Raw genomic sequence first — 19,653 nt, 5'->3', positions numbered from 1 at the left:
TCCTAAGGCCACCTCCAAATCTCACTATTTTCAGGATTTTCCCCATTCACTTCACATCACAATTGTTGGATAGATTCCCGGAGAATGCCATTTATCATTTACAAACAAAAATAAGCATGGTGAGAATGTGTCTCACATTTGGTGTTCTTTTCCAAACAAAACAAGCATGCCTGTCGTCAATCAAACATAACATATATATAATTGTGGTCATGCCTTAAAATCTTGAAAATCAACAAGATGATGTGTGGTCTACTCATACTAAAATCATCCATTTTACACAACTCTCTCATCAAAAAGCACCCCATTATTTGTGACCATCAACCTTTAATTAAATAATCCTAACCTCCCAACCCTTGGCTTTAGCTGCACTAGTAGAATGGAGTAAGTGACACAGATGTCCGAACCTCAGGGAACAAATTTAAGGTGGGAAAAACAAACTCCCAGTTTTGTTGAGGACAGAAATTCACTTTCTACTAAGTTTATTTGAAAAGGTTCAAATAGAGTTAAGACAAACTAATATAAATTACATCTTTAGAATAATAAAAATATAAAATGAATGCCTTTAGAGTGAGTAAATTATTTTGCTTTAATCATTAGTTAATATTTTAAAACCAGGGGGCTTGACACCCTACTCGCTTTGCTCACCAACCCCTAACCAATCGCTAAGCGCCGTTGTGAAGAGGGGGGCTGAACGCACCCCAAGGAGATGCGGTCGCTCCTCCGAAACCCCTCTTAAACGGTGATACAATGGGAAACAAATAACAGTTGTTTTTTTACCTTCTCTTTGCTCGATCAGCTGCTGGCTTGCTGCTGCTGCCGTGCCACGTGATCTGCATTTTGTGTGGCACTTTGAACATTTAAAAGCCTGTACAGCAGCTGTCCTCTTGTCTTACTGCATTGTCTCTCTTCTCCCCCAGACATCCTACAACATTATTCGATCTCTTTTCGCGGTCCCGTTATTTCACCAAGTAATATTTTCTGTTTGTTTGAGCTAATGCGATCTTCACTCTCAATTTTTGAGATGTTCAAATTTTCCTACTTCCTCTATCTCTAACCTGCTTTGCATGTGTATCACGGGACTTCCTTCCAAAGGTTGTAAGTATGACGTGACTTGACTGTATTGCGGGATGTGAAAGCGTCTCTCTGTCTCTCTTCAAAAGATCACATCTCGTCGCAGGAAAAAAGTCTTGTCCCTTTTTTATTTTTTATTTTTTTATAATAGAGAGATATTCTCTACATTTTAAGATCAATGTGCTTTCCCCTTTATTATAAAATGTCTTGTAAATTCAGGAAATAATGTAGCTTTATATTTGATTTACAAATCAGAATTGCTTAATGTTGATATTCATGACTGGCTGTTAGACAATCTTACAGTAACAGACCACAAAATAAAAATGAATCTAATCATTCATTTCCAATTTGCATATATTCTTGCAGGGTCGTGAGGCGACAGAATATACAGTATACTATGAGCAAGGACACAAAGAAAGAACCAAACCTTGAATAATTTATTTGCTTTTGCTGGGCATACTTAAAATGGGCCTAGTTAGACTTGCAACTAACCTGACTTTCTCACTTTGGGGATCTGCAGTACCAAGAAAAAACCTCATAGACATAACCATCGATCCCTCCAACTATGAGGTAGTAGAATGAAAGTATGACTCCCATACGTTACACATATATACTTGTATTTTACAACCCCAAATCAGAAAAAATTGGGACGGTATGGAAAATGCAAGTAAAAAAATAAATAATAAAAAAAAACAATGATTCTAAAATTTACTTTAACTTTTATTTCATTGCAGACAGTATGAACTCAAGATTTTATGTTTTGTCTAGTCAACTTCATTGGTCAATATATATCCATTCCTGCATTAAATGAATATTTTCTATTACTGTAAAGAATATACTGTTTTTGTGTTTATGCAATCAAACAAGTACAGTATAATTAAATATTTTGCATGTCTCTTTACAATTGTAAAATGAGAAAATTACTAAAGCTTTTCTTAAGTTACAAAAATATCACCAGAGATCAGATATCTATGGTTAGAATAAGGTACGTTTTCAGGCCTCTCAGTAGTAAATAAAAACAGAAAATGCTCCATTACAAATTATTCCATTTTTGCTCATAAAATGGAACATGAAACTTTATATCTGTATTGCATTAACAATGTGATAAAAGATTAACCAATGCAGCAAAACAAAGTCTTAAGTTTTTAAACTGGTGGACTGGTAAAATGATAGTGTTAAATGCTGCAAATTCTTTGAATGATATAGTTAAACTCAAAATACCAATGCAACATTCTCATAGGAGAAAATGAAAAAACACTTTTAATACAATAAATTGATAATTGCAGCATTTAAAATTTTATTAAAATATTTTATATTTTGTTGTAAATAATAAATTAAAAAAATTAGTCAAGGCGTAAGTATATATGACACTTTCTACTGTTTATGCATCTACAATGTCAAATATACAAGGCTGTTGTTTCACAGCTCTTACAATTGTCGCCTCAGTTCAAAATCTCTGCAGTTTTCACAATGAATGAACTTGTCATTAAAATCTGTTTTTCGTCACCTACAGATTTGTTAAATAAGTTGTTAAATTGCTCCTGCATGCATGTGTGATTGGACATAAATGTGTTTGAAAGCACATTTTGGATGAACACTGCTTTAAAAAGAAACCTGGAAATAGCCATTTATCTAACTTCTAAACATGTTTTTTACATCCTACGGTCCTGAGGAACTCAGAAACACATTACGACATTTAAACTGTGGTAGTCAATAAGTGCAGATTGAATTTTGAGCTATGCTGTTAAAACTAGTCACTTTAGGGGCTTAGCTCACAGTTCAATCAAGTATAATATGATTGTTCTGTCAAAACTACTATGAGTTTACCTAATTCTCTGCTAAAATGTCTGGAACTTGTTTACACCGCTCTCTACTCAGTTTGAAAGAAGGCCACAGATATAATAATTTTTTAAGTTGCTTTTCAGGGAAGGTGCAAAATGAATTACCACCAATGACATATTACACGATTTAAATTGATCTTTGTTCATATAAGTTCCTGAATCTGTCAAACATGTTTACATTATATATTTTAATAATTACTAATTGAAAAATTATAGCAAACACTACACTCTTTCAGTGCATTAGTGCTGTATCCATTGATGTGGAGAACACTGGAAGGACACAATTACCACATGTTAAAAGTCTAAAGATACTCTTAACATCACTTTTTAGTACAACCAAACAATACTTCTTAGCTAAATGATATAAGGAAACACTTGGGAGATTACATAAATTGCTACTTGCTTTATCAAATCTGTCTGCTAATACACAGTAAAAAGGGCTTTGGGACAGTGATAGCCACAAAAATCTAATTCATCAAACACAACGATAATTTTTTTAAATTATTTACCTTTGCAAGAAATGTTTGTGAACTACCTGGATTTCATCATATGAATTACTCATAAAAATGTGGTATGATCCTCAAAAACACGTCACAATAATAGACTAACACAATCTACTTAAACTTCTTGCAAATAATGAATACTGTAAGAGCCAATTTTAGAAAGTTAAAGTTTTAAGTTAAACTCATACTAATGTTTGCTTAATTTGAATAGAATATAATTTCTTCCATAGTCACAGACAATGGTATACTCTTTATTCCCCTATAAGTTAGTAAGAGATAGAATCTTCTTGCTATAACTGAGAAACAGTGTGATAATAGATCTTGTTGTGTTTAGAACAGGTCCCAGTAAACAGGTACTTGAAAGACTCATTTTTAAGTTAGAAATGGGATAAGCATACAGTTTTCTGACCGTTTTGAAAAGGTTCAGAAATTATACGTGATTAGTAACAAGATTAAGCTTAGAACTAAATTTTTCTTATTATAAATTTTTCCCTTTTTTGCAATTTTATTTTTCTTTTTTTGTGTGAACTGTTTTACTTTGAAACTTAACTAAACACTTAAAAATGAAGATATTTTGTCTGTGGAATCACTTCTGCGTGTCAGGCCTTTGTTGAATCCCATTTTTTGAGTTAGAGCTGCTGAACTTTGGAAACTTTGGGAAAACACAGCTACAAATACATTGTTTAAACCTTCACAATCCAGGCTGGAAAAAGTACCTGAGTCCTTGTATTTAGTTAACAGTTAAGACCTCATTTAGTAGCAATAACCTCTGCTGCTAAGGGTAACTGATTTCATACAGTATTTGAGGTAAAAAACTATGTAAACAATTACCTTTAAGAGCTCTAATTTCTCATTATCATGCCACCACCTAACAGGACTTTCATAAGCACACTTGCATTTTCAAACACTTTCAAACTTTTGTCAGTCTACTTTAAGGATTCTCTCATTCCTCGTATGTTGGCACATGCAGTAGTTAAAAGTCCTCCAAATCACAACTGCTCAAAGTTGATCTCCTGCCGTCAAGTGTTGGGGCACACAACACACCATGCAGACTCTACCAATAAATCAATCATCTTTGGTAGGAAAGCATTTTAAAGCTAGAAATTGGGTTTGATGAATGGGCATCAATATTAAAATAAATACTGAAGAATCCTGTAGGTGGAATTCAACTGATAGCCCATACTCTGAAAATGGCCTTAGGGGCTTGACGGCATTTGTCTGACAAGCATGTTCATAGCAAATTCTGAATATAACCTGATCTCAGTTATAGCAAGAAGATTCTATCTCTTACTAACTTATAGGGGAAAAAGAGTATACCATTGTCTATGACTATCTATCTATGGAAGAAATTATATTCTATTCAAATAGAAACCATGATTTTCAAACTGGAAACAACAGTTACACTGTATTTTTATATTTTTAAACAGGAAGCTGAAGCTTTTAATTAGCAGCTCGACCACTGCAGAATTAATTCAAATTACTAGCAAAGAAAATCCACAAGTACAAGTAAAATGTTTCTCTGTTGCCAGATTATCTGAAACTGAGGCTAAATTTACTAAACCTGAAGTCTCCCTCTTCATTTTGCATGGTGGCAGCGTCAGGATAAGTAATAAAAACGTAATTTTCTTTTTTGTTTTATTATTACATTTGTTTTCCCACATTCTCATGGTTGCTGTCATTTTGGTTTTACAATATTACACGTGGCCAGGTAAGATGTGTACTGTGTGACAACTGACATCATGGTGGTATGCTGTTATACTTGAACAGCTGTCAATTATACGATAATAATTATAGTTTCTTTATGGATTTCGTTAACAGTAACATTAATAAATACAATTTTACATTGAGTAATGAGTTTCCAACTCTAGGACTACTGAGTCACAACATGTCAATCTTGAGTATACAACTAAGAGAAAAACTAAGAAATTCTACAGTTGATTTTTAAAATGAAATCTACCACTTGCTTCTTAGAGTGATTTTGTAACAGAAACTCTACTGTAGATACACGTCCCACACTGAACCTAATAAATATACCATAAATGAAGTGCATCTTTCCTTGTTGCTTCAAAGTGGCCAATGTTAGATGCTATTAAAGAAATCAGATTTAGATCTGAATTATTAAGAATTATAGATCAGTTTCAAACCAGCAATTATTTTTCAAGTCTTATTATAAAAAAAACCCTGTTGCCTCACAACTCTAGTCTTGTCTTATATAAACAACCTTTAGGAGATGTTTTAGTATCGCTTTTAGAGAAGAAACACTAATTCATGTTGTAAATTATATTCTAATACACTGAAACACAGAAAATGACACAACTCTTCGTCCTTTTGACTGAAGGGCAGCATTTTATTATATAGGTTAGAGAATTTAGTTGGACTTTCAGGCACTGTTTTACTTCATACTTATAAAAGTTTTCAAAATATGCAAATTTCATGACGCTACCCCCTAGTTTCTCTCTGTAGTAGTAGGTACTGCACTGTTCACTACTGGGATCAAAACTTAATTTTCCTCTTTATACTGTATGTCGCTATTAGGATAAATTATTTTGAAACATATTACTGATTTGATTTCTCATGTCAATAATACTCTGCCATATATATCAAAATAATATATTGTTTATTAACTATTTTAATATGGTGACAAGTAGAAATTATTTGTCTGAAGGAAACAGAAGTTCTTTCAGTTAACAGCAAGAAAATACAAAAAAACTTTTAATTCAAAGTCCTTGAACTGGATGAATTTGTATGAAATTTTGCTCTTTCCTTTGACTTTAGGAAACTTTGTTACATTTACATAGTAAGACACCTTTCTACAACTTAGCAATGTAGTACTGTAAAATTGTTACTACTACTTTTAATATGAGTAGGATATAGAAAAGATCTGTCAGGCTGTTAAAATCACTCTATTAGTACTATTTAGATAATTCAAAATACTGTTTCAACAATCAAAAAATTCTAAGATCCAAACATTTCTTTACAGGTAAGTTCAGAACTGATTTTATAGTCTCCAATAGAGAGTTACAAATGGCTTTGTGACCTTTTAATCTTACAGGACTTACTTCAGTCTAATATTTTGTCTTCACCGTTCTTTCTGACCCTAACCCTTAGCTTAATATATCTACATTTTCTTGCAATTTAATACTATTTGGGTCTTTAACAACCTAACTAAAATATAAAAAAAATCAACAGAAATGTTTATTTTTGTATGTGGATATACCATGGTATTTTAATCTTGTACGTGATTTTTTATTTATTATTTGTGTATAGTGGCTGTGTGCTAATAAATGGGAAATACATACTGTAGGTATATATTTTCATATAGAACAAGAAAAGAAAATCCATGAAACTGTATTGTAAATGTGGGTAATGCTTTGAGTCTGTATTATGTAAAGTGCACTAGAGTAAAACAAATTGAAATGAGTACAAAGACAAGTTAATACGTATGTGCAGTTTAAACGGTAGCTTCAGGGACACAATAATAAGGTTTAGATTGCGTTTATCAACAGTGTTTGAACTCTTCATAGCTAAGCCACATATTGTGCAATTTCCCCCGTTATGTTTATCTGTAGCACTTTTATATACCATATGCAAATGCACAATCTTCTATGCCGGTATTTCACATACAGCACTACTGGATATGGGGCAGCTTGCTGTAATTTACCTCTTGACCAGGTGAAGAGTTAACATGTCTTCAAAATAAGTGTTAAAACCTGATAGGCAGCTACCTCAGTATTTAATACTAAATGACCTATTTTTTTCAAAGGCAGCAGTCACTGAGGTGATAAAAGTATAGAAATCTGAACACAGGACAGCATCATCAAAGACCAACAATGAATGTAAGTCAGCCATGAGTGACTCAGAACACTTACAGTGTGCAAGGTTGTTAAAAGATATAAAAAGAACTGCTGAGGCGTTGCCACACTGAATTGCTTATGGCTGATGGGAGCCCTGTGGCTTCATAGCTGGTATTCAATAGACTTTTTCTGAGCTACTCTCACAAACACAATTTGTCATATTCATTTCTGAAGTGTATTTTTTTTTTTGGTAGATGTGAAGTTACTATCTGTTTGGGGAAAAAAAACAGCCATTGTACCACCTACATGAAATAAATTCACAAAAACATTAATGGTAGTTAATATGGAAATATTCAAAAGTATCACCAATGTGCCTAAAGGACCTGGTAATATTGCCTAAAGCTTGCTGTTCTTTTGAAATTGTGAAACCAAATTCAAAATCTGTTCAGAAGCTTCAATAACTTTTGTCCTGAGATATTTTGCGCTATTTGCACCTATATCTGGAAGAAAATACCGATAATTCACCATCATGCCACAAGAAGCTGATATACCACGAGGACTCATATCTGCTTTCCAGTTTAACCTCCACATAGTAGCTCCATTTTGCAGGTGAAAATTTGCTACCTGATTTAAAGCATAGCTACGATGTTTCTCCCCATAGAGGTACCAACTGCACAATCGCATGAGTATCGGTTTAAGGATATCCATGAGCTGTTCAGAGTGCACCCATTCGTTCGTGCTGAGCAGTTTGCGAAGTCTCTCAGGAGCAGGACTCCCAACAAGTCTTTCAATCTCTTGCCACTCGGTGTCCATCAGTATCTTACTACGTCTTCCATCATTCCTTTGTTGATTCAAAAGACCAAGCAGCCACACTGTAAAGCCAGGTATAGGAGACAAGCTTGAAAATTGATCCAAGGAGGGAAATTCACTCTGGAAAATACCAATAAGAAACAAATTAATATCTTAAAATTGATATATTACTATAAACAGTTTAGAATAAATGTGAAACTGCAGTTGAGTCAAAAAATACAGTTAGGTTATTAACAAATTGCAAGATTAATTTTTTCATCTTATCTTTGAAGCCAATTATTTAATTTCCATGGACACCATGGAAGGTGGGTTCTATTACAATTGTAATATTTGCAAGGGAGGAATCAGTCTAAAAAAACACTCCTGATAATTTTTTTTTAATTTCATCATTAACACTATCACTACCAAAATAAAAGTATTATCTTTTTGTTCTTCACCAAGGTTACTTTAGCCTTGTGTTTAGGATCATTGTCCTGTGAAAGACGAACATTGAAGCTTGAACCAGTTTCTTTGGCTTGACTGAAACATATTCTTTTGTAATATTTATTTGTACTGTATTTTCCATCCACATTTTCTTCTATCTTACACAGATGCTCAGTGCCTGTGGTTGAAAAGCAGCCTTTCACGCATGGGCATCGGAGGACTCATCTAAGGGCCGGGGAAAGGTAAGCAATAACCCAGCAAGAGACGAGAGGCTACCGCTGACTTTGCCCTATTGTACTTCTTCCCTCACAGCTCTGAGAAGCTGCCTGGTAAGGGCACTTAACTCCGCCCCTTCTGGAAGTTGCACTATAAAAAAAGCACCGACTAAGAAAAAGGTGTCTTTTGCCGGAAGACCGGAACGAGCTGCATGGTGGAGCACATGATCCTCGAATGTCCTTTAGAAGGAGGAAATCCCTGATCGGGGATAGAGCATTGGTGCTGTTTTTCGTTTATTCTTTATTTTGTTTGTTTCATCTCGTGAAGATTAAAAGGGACGAACTGGTTGGCGTCCTGACATTTTGACTGTTTCCAGTCTGTCCTTCCACCGCCTGACCACAAGCCCTACAGCATAATTACTTTTTTTTTCCTTCGAAGTGTAAGTAGTGTTACATTTGCACCACACTTATCTCTTTGACATCTGGCTAAAGTGCTCTATCTTGACCACACTTGATCACAACACCTTTTCACATATTGCAAATAGGCCACTCTCAAGCGAACTGCAAATACTCTTTCACATGATTACGTTTGAGTAATGAGTTCTTTTGAGTCACCCTCTCATACAGACCAGCTCTTGACATGGTTGACTTGTGCACCTTTACTTCAATCTCAGCAACCCACCTCTGTAGCTCTTTCAAATTTATAGCTCACAAGCCTCCTTTTTTGTTTGCAATCAGAGTGTTGAGGGGATAATCTTTTGTAGGCAAAATCATGGTGGTTTGACGTGGCTTTTACTTCTTGATAACAGAACCAACAATGTCCAATGAGACATCAGATATTTGTTTTTTGCACCCATTATTATTTTAACCATAATTCCTTTGCTCTGTGCTTTAGTATTCATTTTTACACCCATCCATTGGCTTCATAACCTGAAATGTTATCCCTTAATTTTGGGGGTTTATCCAGATGGGTATTTTAATCATTCACTGGTACAGGCAAACCAGAAGACAACTATGTCCTTGTTAGAAAACTGTTCCACTACACAGGGTTTTTTCTTCTTCTTTAGATTAAAATCACAAAAATAAAAAAATAAATTAAGTTTCTGTGGTTTATAAACACACACACCTATACATACACAATGTAAATGGACACTAAGGAACATTGACCTAAAGTCCCTTATTAATTATCCCTTATTTCTGCAGTGCTTTCAATACCATTCAGCCATCTCTGTTAAAGGGTGACCTCAGGCATATACAGGTGGATAATCCTATGGTGTCTTGCATAATGGAATATCTGTTGGGCAGACCACAGTTTGTAAGGCTCAAGGACTGTTTCTCGAATATGGATATTTGTTCTGTTATATTTGTACCTTTTGTGAAAGTGTTTATTTGATATTTGGACTTCAGCTTTCACACATTATACACTTCATGTCTACATTTTGTCAATTATTACTAAAACATGAAAAACGTTTCTGTTTTAACGATGTGTTTACATAGAGTGTTGTAGACACGGAACACACATTAAATGCATGTGTTCCAAATAACGATATAGTACAGGTGCTGTTCATAAAATTAGAATATCATGACAAAGTTGATTTATTTCAGTAATTCCATTCAAAAAGTGAAACTTGTATATTAGATTCATTCATTACACACAGACTGATGTATTTCAAATGTTTATTTCTTTTAATGTTGATGATTATAACAGACAACTAATGAAAGTCCCAAATTCAGTATCTCGGAAAATTAGAATATTGTGGAAAGATTCAATATTGAAGACACCTGGTGCCACACTCTAATCAGCTAATTAACTCAAAACACCTGCAAAAGCCTTTAAATGGTCTCTCAGTCTAGTTCTGTAGGCTACACAATCATGGGGAAGACTGCTGACTTGACAGTTGTCCAAAAGACGACCACTGACACCTTGTACAAGGAGGGCAAGACACAAAAGGTCATTGCTAAAGAGGCTGGCTGTTCACAGAGCTCTGTGTCCAAGCACATTAATTGAGAGGCGAAGGGAAGGACAAGATGTGGTAGAAAAAAGTGTACAAGCAATAGGGATAACCGCACCCTGGAGAGGATTGTGAAACAAAACCCATTCAAAAATGTGGGGGAGATTCACAAACAGTGGACTGCAGCTGGAGTCAGTGCTTCAAAAACCACCACGCGCAGACGTATGTAAGACATGGGTTTCAGCTGTCGCATTCCTTGTGTCAAGCCAGTCTTGAACAAGAGACAGCGTCAGAAGTGTCTCGCCTGGGCTAAAGACAAAAAGGACTGGACTGCTGCTGAGTGGTCCAAAGTTATGTTCTCTGATGAAAGTAAATTTTGCATTTCCTTTGGAAATCAAGGTCCCAGAGTCTGGAGGAAGAGAGGAGAGGCACAGAATCCATGTTGCTTGAGGTCCAGTGTAAAGTTTCCACAGTCAGTGATGGTTTGGGGTGCCATGTCATCTGCTGGTGTTGGTCCATTGTGTTTTCTGAGGTCCAAAGTCAACGCAGCCGTCTACCAGGAAGTTTTAGAGCAGTTCATGCTTCCTGCTGCTGACGAACTTTATGGAGATGCAGATTTAATTTTCCAACAGGACCTGGCACCTGCACACAGTGTTCTTGATTGGCCAGCAAACTCACCTGACCTTAACCCCATAGAAAATCTATGGGGTATCGTGAAGAGGAAGATGTAATACGCCAGACCCAACAATTCAGAAGAGCTGAAGGCCACTATCAGAGCAACATGGGCTCTCATAACACCTGAGCAGTGCCACAGACTGAATGCCACGCCGCATTGCAGCAGTAATCCAGGCCAAAGGAGCCCCAACTAAATATTGAGTGCTGTACATGCTCATACTTTTCATGTTCATACCTTTCAGTTGGCCAACATTTCTAAAAATCCTTGTTTTGCATTGGTCTTAATTGATATTCTAATTTTCCAAGATACTGAATTTGGGACTTTCATTAGTTGTCAGTTATAATCATCAACATTAAAAGAAATAAACATTTGAAATACATCAGTCTGTGTGTAATGAATGAATCTAATATACAAGTTTCATTTTTTGAATGGAATTACTGAAATAAATCAAACTTTGTCATGATATTCTAATTTTATGACTAGCAACTGTATTTATAAAAGGTGTCACTTTTCTAGACTTCTCACTCTATACAACTCTAAGCAACTGACAGACTTGAGCTGAGAAAACTGTGTGGCGGTGGGGGGATTTGATAGTAGGCTACTTGCTGCTTATCAACACATTTAAAAGACAAAAGACGCTGATGGAGAGGTGCGAAGCGATTTAAGGTGGGATGGATCTACGAGTTTTTTCGTAGGCTCTGGTAATTCTAGTGTTAATGCAGGGTGCATGGTCTCCATGAGGTGCAGCAGTTTTGAGGGTTTCATGGCTTCGTTGGATAGTCGCTCACCACATATTATACAAAGTGGGCATGGAGAATGCGAATCACCTGTTGCAATGAACATGTAATTTAAATAGGACTCTTGGTATTTTCTTTTAAATGCAGCTCTCTTTTTGTTGGCAGTCTTAAGAGTCTTTTGCTGTCTGGTCATCATTGGGTCATTCCCCCTTTTGAAAGAAGCTTTTCAGTGATGTTTGTTTTTTACTCATTTTTGCCAAGGTGCATAAATGTGTTTAAAATTGTCACTGCCAAAACTCTCCTGTGCCTTTAAGCACTCCCCCTCACAGCTCCACACATGCTGGCTGATGTCTTCACGATGGTAGCTGCAGCTGCTAACTGCTGTCTCTCCTGCTGTCACCACCAACCAGGTACCCCCTCTCCCTACCTCCGGGTATCTTCTGCCTTTGCCCCACGTGCTGCTGCTCCACTGCCGCCTCAGATTTTCCTCCTCAGGCTCCTCCAGCCTGGCTGGATACTGAGTCTGCAGAGTGGGTAAAGGTGGGGTGCCCAATAGTACCTATATGCCACTAGTGCAAATACAGGTACAATTCCATTACAACAAACTGCCAGGGACCTAACAAATATTTCGTTGTAATGAGATTCTGTATTTGTTGCTATAGTGCTTTCTTTAACTTGCATCCAGGCGTCTGTAAACATTTCAATAGCTTCTTCTGCATTAATTTTAATCTTCTCCCGTCTACAAGTTATGCTGATGAGAATTTTTCTCAGCATTTCCTTAAGATAATACACTTTCAGGATGCGAATGATGCCCAAACCTAATGGCTGAAGCACTGCTGTGCAATTGGGTGGGAGAAATTCAACGCGAACATTATCTAAATTCGGAAGCATGTTGTGGGAAGCACAGTTATCAATCAGAAGCCAAATCATCCTTTTCTTCTTCTTCATATTGTGAGGTTTCTGAACACTATTGGGATCCCCCCCACCCAACGGGAACATCACGTTGCAGTGTGTCCCGAAGAGCGATTGGCGTGTCTGTGTAAGATTGTTTGCCCGTTGCCGGGGCAGGGCAACAGCAGGCTCAGAGCGCTGCAGTGAAACGCCACAGAAGCAAATCATAAAAGATCGGGGTCGCACTATAAGTCCCTGTCTTACACCCCAAAACACGAGGCTGAGTCTCAGTACTTTAGCAAAACCAGCTTTTATTCAGCTTGAAACTGGAACAGCATGGTTATTTATTGTAGTGGGATCTGCCACTCTCGTATACACAGACATAGCAGTCAGGCAGAGTTGTGGCTAGGTTAGTTACCAAGTAATTCTGTTCCCTGCATTTACAATGTTCCTTGCATCAGAGATCTTTTCTGTTTATTTTGGTGAACAGCCACAGCAGAGCTGTGAGTATGCAGTTGCCCCGGCAATGGATAAACAGACTTCCACAGACACAGTGATCGCATTTCGGGATGATCTTCAGCATGTTGTCCAGTTGGGGGAGGTTCCAAAAGAGTTTAGAAACCTCACATTTTTTTGAATGAGTGCCGCATTAATAGGAATGTTTCTTGAACGAGCATCACTGAACCACATAAAAAAAACGGCTTTTTTGGCATCTTCAAATGCAGCAATTTGCATACATTTACAACCCAAGATTTTTCTTCTTTTTTTGCTTGGTCTTTCAAAAAAGTTGACAGTGTCGATGGCGAAATTCCAAATTTACTGGCAACGTCTTTTTTCTTTTTGCCGCAATCGAGAGCTGCAAAAATATAAAGTTTTTTTTTCTAATATGAACTGTTATCGTTTTTTCATGTCTGCCGTTTCTATAGGAGGGTAAGAATGAGTTAAATTCTAATGGATGTTTTTCAAATGTTGACGAGCAATAAGCAAAAGCTATCACTGAAAACCATAGAAAACAAAAACAGCAAAAAAAAAAAAAAAAAAAAACAGTATGAGGAAAGTTCGAAAAAAGAATTTTCTTTTTTTTTTTTTTTTTTTACAATGTTTCTGTTAGTGGATCATTGTGCACAACTGAGCCACGACCACAGAACTAACTGCTCTGCGGCTGATTCATTCACGCATTTCAAGGTCACTTCATTGTAATGGAGATATCTGCTGAATGTACTTCATAGTAACGAGATTTCTATAGACTTGTTTCATATGGGGAAACTGTTGGGACCATAAAAATACTTCGTTGTAATGAAAATTTCATTGTAACGGAATTTTACCTATAGTATGTGCTCGTATCTCTCCTCTTTCTGTGCCGCTGCAAAGCCCCACTCGCCTAGCGTTCTGAAAAGTGTCCTCAGTGAAGGGGGCAGCCATTTTGCTGTAGCCCTTCTCTGAGTGAACCTCCGTTGCCGGCAGTTCTCTTGTGTTCCGGCTGTCAGATGCGGGCCGTGGACCAGGGGTTGGGGACCCCTGCTCTACACTATGTCTGGTCTCAATTCAGAAAGTGGATATAGAAGCGGTGCACTCTTATAATTGCTTGGAGTTCCACATCAGTAATGGTTTGGACTGGTCTTGGAACACAGAGGAACTAATATTATTATTATATAAGAAAGGGCAAAGCAGGCTCTTTTTTCTTAAGAGAGTGTATTCCTTAATTGTGGTTAATGACATCCTTCACATCTTCTACAACTCTGTGATGGCCAGGGAGATTTTGTACTCTGTACTGTGCTGAGTCAGTACTTAAAACCAACAAATTATTCAGTAAAAGCATGTCAAGAAAAACCACTGGGACTCCTTAATACCAACAGAATATGCCGCCATAATGCCTCATTGTGACTGTAACTGATAAAAAAAGTAAATGAAAAAAAAACTGATTTCTTTTTTAGTCATTCTGGTTTGTGTTCAGACCATAGTGTGTGTATGGGTGTATATATACTTATTTATTTATAATCCAAAATTTCCCTTGGAGGTAAAGAAAGAAAGATCTATATGTGTGATAAAATGTTTATTGATAAAATGAAAAGGATTATAGTAAATGGAAACCGACAATAATAACTGATATTTTAGCTTTGTAAGAACCGAAACAAACACCTCCACCCTCACCCCACCTGAGATTGCTAATTACAGTAATCCCCCGCCTATCGCGGAAGTTACGTTCCAGACCCACCCCCGATAGGTGAAAATCCACGATATAGAAAGACCACATTTTTTTTTATAGTTTAAGCCTTAAAATACCCATCCCACACACTTTAAACACATGTAAACTTATTAAAACACACTTTGTAAATCACATATGATATGTGGATGTCGGCCTAAGGATATGAGTAACATCTCTCTATTATAAAACATTTTAACTTCACGCAAGACAAGGCAGTGAGACTGGATAAGAGCTGCTGTAGAGGCTTTTAAATGATTGACACGCAGAGTGACAAGCTGAAAAACAAGCAGCACAGAGCCAGCACAAAGTTCACTTCTCCTTAGCGTGCATTCAGCTCCCCCCTTCCGAAGACAAGTGGCAGGAGCGTAGCGTGCCTCCGGGGGAGAGGGAGGGGGGGATCTGAGCAAAGCGATTGTGACCAGATCCGAGCACTTCTCCTTAGAGTGCGTTCAGCCATCACATCGAACTCCACCTACTCCTTCAGAACACGCAGAGCAAACAGAACATGTATTCTGCTTAGCATTCGTTCAGCTCCCCCCCCCCATCACAAAGCGAGCGGCAGAGACGCAAAGTGGAAAAAGGACAGCTGCTGTACAGGCTTTTAAGTGACTGACGCAAAGAGCGACAAGCACAACACACAGCTGGCCAGCAGCAGCAGTAAGACACCCGCTGAACCGATCGCATCTCTTTAGCATGCGTTCAGACCCCCCCTTCACAATTCGAGCAGCGTTATAAGTGCTGCGAGAAAGATATTTAACCACACCCAGGACAGGAAATAAAGGACAAATATTGTTTTTACAAAAGTTTTAAAGTAAGAATGAAAATAATGCATATGTAACAATTCTCATGAAAATAACAATCTCTTTAAATTGCTTATCCGGTAAACCAAATGAGGGGGTGGGCGAGCGAAGCGAGCAGGGGGCAAAGCCCCTAGTAATAATAATAGTATTAATAAATCCGCAATGTAGCGGGGGCGCGATAGCTGAACTGTGACAGAGCGGGGGATTACTGTATACAGAAACACAGTAAGGAGTAAATTGGTAAAATGACACAATACACACTCACCACACAGATGCACATGGCAAAGTAAGCAAAATAAATTAAAAAAAAAAAAATGAGGAAAGATGGACTGGAGAAACTGCCTCATAGAGCAATCTCCCAACCATTGAGTAATTCTCCAGTCTAAACTAAATGAACAGCATGAAGTCAGTTGTGGATACTACAACCAAAAGAGTTGTTGATCTGAAATGTGGAAAGTTCAAGAAGGATCAGATTGTAAAATGAAGACTTCCAGATTGAAGGAGAGACAATGGCTGGGGATTTCCACCAAGAGGCTAAAAGCAACTCAGCTGCAATGTGTGAAGTAATTAAAAGCCTCCACTGGGAGGGAGAAAGGGAGAGTGACGAAAGAGAAGAAAGGTCTAGGAGGAGAAGAATTTGAGAGGACAAAGGAACGGGGAGAGAAAGAATCATGGAGAGGGATTTAGCCACATACCACTACAGAGCCACAGCTGGAAGACATTCCCAGAAAATGTAGAGGAAGGTGCCAAGGAGTTTAACCGGGCAATGATGACATTGGGGATCTAATTCTAGTCCTATTAGATAATGTCTCCAGGGGAAGGGTATAATCTATGAAAAAATATGAATTGTATGTGCTGGTGAAAGGGTTTTTAGAGCAATTTTTAATATTTAGAAAGACTAGGGGGGCTTTGCCCACTGCTCGCTTCGCTCGCCCTCCTCCTCCCCTGCACTACGTGCCAGCCACTTGAGATTCACTCACACCTGCCCACTGCCAATCCTGAGCAAGCTCTGCACTGGTGGTGCCCTGATCCATGAATAAAGAATGGTAGCATAACATTCTCAAAGAGCAACTTCTCCCAACCATCCAAGAACAATTTGGTGATGAACAATGCCTTTTCCAGCATGATGGAGCACCATGACATAAGGCAAAAGTGATAACTAAGTGGCTTGAGGAGCAAAGCATCGAAATTTTGAGTACATGGCCAGGAAACTCCACAGACCTTAATGCCATTGAGAACTTGTGGTCAATCCTCATGAGGGAGGGTGACAAACAAAAACCCACAAATTCTGACAAACTCCAAGCATTGACTATGCAAGAATGGACTGCTATCAGTCAGGATTTGGCCCAAAAGTTGATTGACAGCATGCCAGGGTGAATTGCAGAGGTCTTGAAAAAGAAGGGCCAACACTGCAAATATGCATAAATTTAATGTAATTGTCATTAAAAGCCTTTGAAACTTATGACATACCTGTAATTATACTTCAGTATACCATAGAAACATCTGACAAAAAGATCTGAAAACACTGAAGCTGCAAACTTTGTGAAAACCAATACTTGTATCATTCTCAAAACATTTGGCCACGACTGTAGATGCTAGGGAGTGAGAAACAAATATGTAATCGATGTGAGACTAAGACTTAAAGCGGTGAGAGAAAAAAAGGAGTACTGATTAACACAGGGGTTAAATAAATGACATGAATCAACCAGATTAAGATTAGCAAAAAATATAAACAAGCTGTGAGTTGAAGAATTAAGCAGATGTCAAGGGAGAGGAGAAGATTTATCCAGCACTGGGTCAAGTACAGCATTGACATCTGTGCCAATAATAAACTCATAGTCATGGTGTGTAAGAATCTGACTAGCCAAGTCTTGGAAGAAGATGCCATGAAAGGGGATAGGTTTGTACATGTTAATAAATCCAATCTTTCTAACACCAAGCTCAGTCAGGAGGTATCATCAGAATCGCTTTCACATCCCAGAACCCTCAGCTGAAGGGAGCACCATACAAGTATCGCAACTCCAATAGAAAGTGCTGTGTTTGTATAAAATGTCAGCTACACATGACCTTTTTTCAGGTGTTGATGAGGCTCTAACATTCCAAGAAGCTGTATTTAAATTAGTTATGGTCGGAAATAAAGAGAACAGTAAAGGCAGAAAGGAAGAAATACAGGAAGATCTGCCAAAAGAGTCATGCACACCCCTCGAAAGTGTGCGCCTGCCGTTCACCTGCAAACTAAAAAAAGGATACCTCAGTAAAGCTCACCCTACCCATAGGGTGAGGATATAAAACCCATAACTCTGTGCTCCGGATAACTGCTGCAATAACTATTTAAAAAGCTGGTTGTGAAACCTTAAACCAGACGTGGTGGGGCCCAAAGTACTCAATAATGAATTCAAGAAATGCAAGGCACAGGAGAAGATTTGTACTGAAAGTGAAGAATTCTTTCTAGGTGTGCCACTTTGATTCTACAGCACATGTATTTCAGCACAGGATTACACTCAGTGCATCTCCTATTTAAACATTCTGCAAGGTTTGACTTAATAAAGTTAAAATCACACTGCTCCTCCATGGCAAAAAATGCTTTTGCTTTTGTCACATTTATTCACCGTGAGAATTAGTTCAGAAATAATAATACATGACTTGTGTTTGCTTTGAGAGTGCAATGTTAAGACCAACTAGTTGTGATATTTAATAACTTTAACCCACACTGGAACAAGTGAGTTACAAATGAGAGCAAAATGGAGACTTTGCATTCATCCTCTGAATTTAACTGGCATGGCTACACTCAGCCATCTAATCATTTATTTTCTAACTGGCATATCTGTAGCTGTGGGTACTGAACAAAAGTAATGAAGCTGCTTCTTATTTTCATCCTCAAAAATATATTTGGTTAGTGTTTCAAAATATCCAAAATACCCACATTGACCAGACATTTATGTGGCTCAGCTCACAATGCTTTGCAGCAACGAGAGAGGCCACTCTGATGATACGATCTCCAGTTCATCAATGGAAATACATAATCTGAAAGAAACACCATGCGCAAATTGGCAAACACTGCATTTGTGTTTTTTTTTTATTTTTTTGGTTATTCAACAGAAAATATCAGTCTTTGTTGAGTATTTACTCTAAGAATTTGCCTTCTCTGCAAATGTGTTTGATAACCCATGCTCTAATTCTCACCCTTTAAGCTATTGGGGCACTCTGAATAACAAGGATATAAATTACACCCATTAGTGCCATCCCATTGATTTTGTGTGAGGGATTTGTTGTGCTTTGTCCCAGTCAAGTTCCTCCTTTTCTGGTTTGTACTTACCCAGTCCTGCATTCATAGAAACTTCATGTTTTAGATACTGTAAACTTGGTCACCAGGGGCCTCATGTATAACGCAGTGTGTAGAACACTACACTATTCACACTATAACATGGTGTACGGACAAAAACAGAAATGTGCTTATGCACAAAAAAATCCAGATGCATAAATCTATATGTACACCAACTCCACGTTCTTCCACTACATAAATCCCGGTCAGCGTGAAAAGTAATGCACGTGGACGCGCCTGCTGTCCCGCCCCAACTCCTCCCAGAATTACGCCTCTTTGTATATGCAAATCAATATAAATAGCCCTTAAGCATAGCCTTCTGTGAAAAGACAATGGCAAAAGCGCGGGGGGAAAAAAGAAGAATTTCAGCGAATACCAAGTGGAGGAAAGGAAAAACGTATTATTTGTAGGT

The 19,653-nt window shown here is 37.6% G+C and overlaps 1 protein-coding gene across 1 annotated transcript in view; it reads right to left on the bottom strand.

Annotated features, from left to right (window-relative positions):
- Window positions 1–1,770: 1,770 nt before the first annotated feature.
- mlycd (malonyl-CoA decarboxylase) overlaps window positions 1,771–19,653 on the bottom strand; it is a 185,229-nt gene continuing 167,346 nt past the window's right edge. Inside the window, exon 5 of the mRNA XM_051932237.1 lies at window positions 1,771–8,139. Coding sequence (XP_051788197.1) covers window positions 7,606–8,139 — 534 coding nt within the window. The 3' untranslated portion in view covers window positions 1,771–7,605. The remainder of the gene's footprint in view (window positions 8,140–19,653) is intronic.

The sequence above is a fragment of the Erpetoichthys calabaricus genome, chromosome 9, assembly GCF_900747795.2.
Source record: "Erpetoichthys calabaricus chromosome 9, fErpCal1.3, whole genome shotgun sequence".
Classification (NCBI taxonomy): Eukaryota; Metazoa; Chordata; class Cladistia; order Polypteriformes; family Polypteridae; genus Erpetoichthys; species Erpetoichthys calabaricus.
This window is presented reverse-complemented; position numbering and strand designations above follow the sequence as displayed.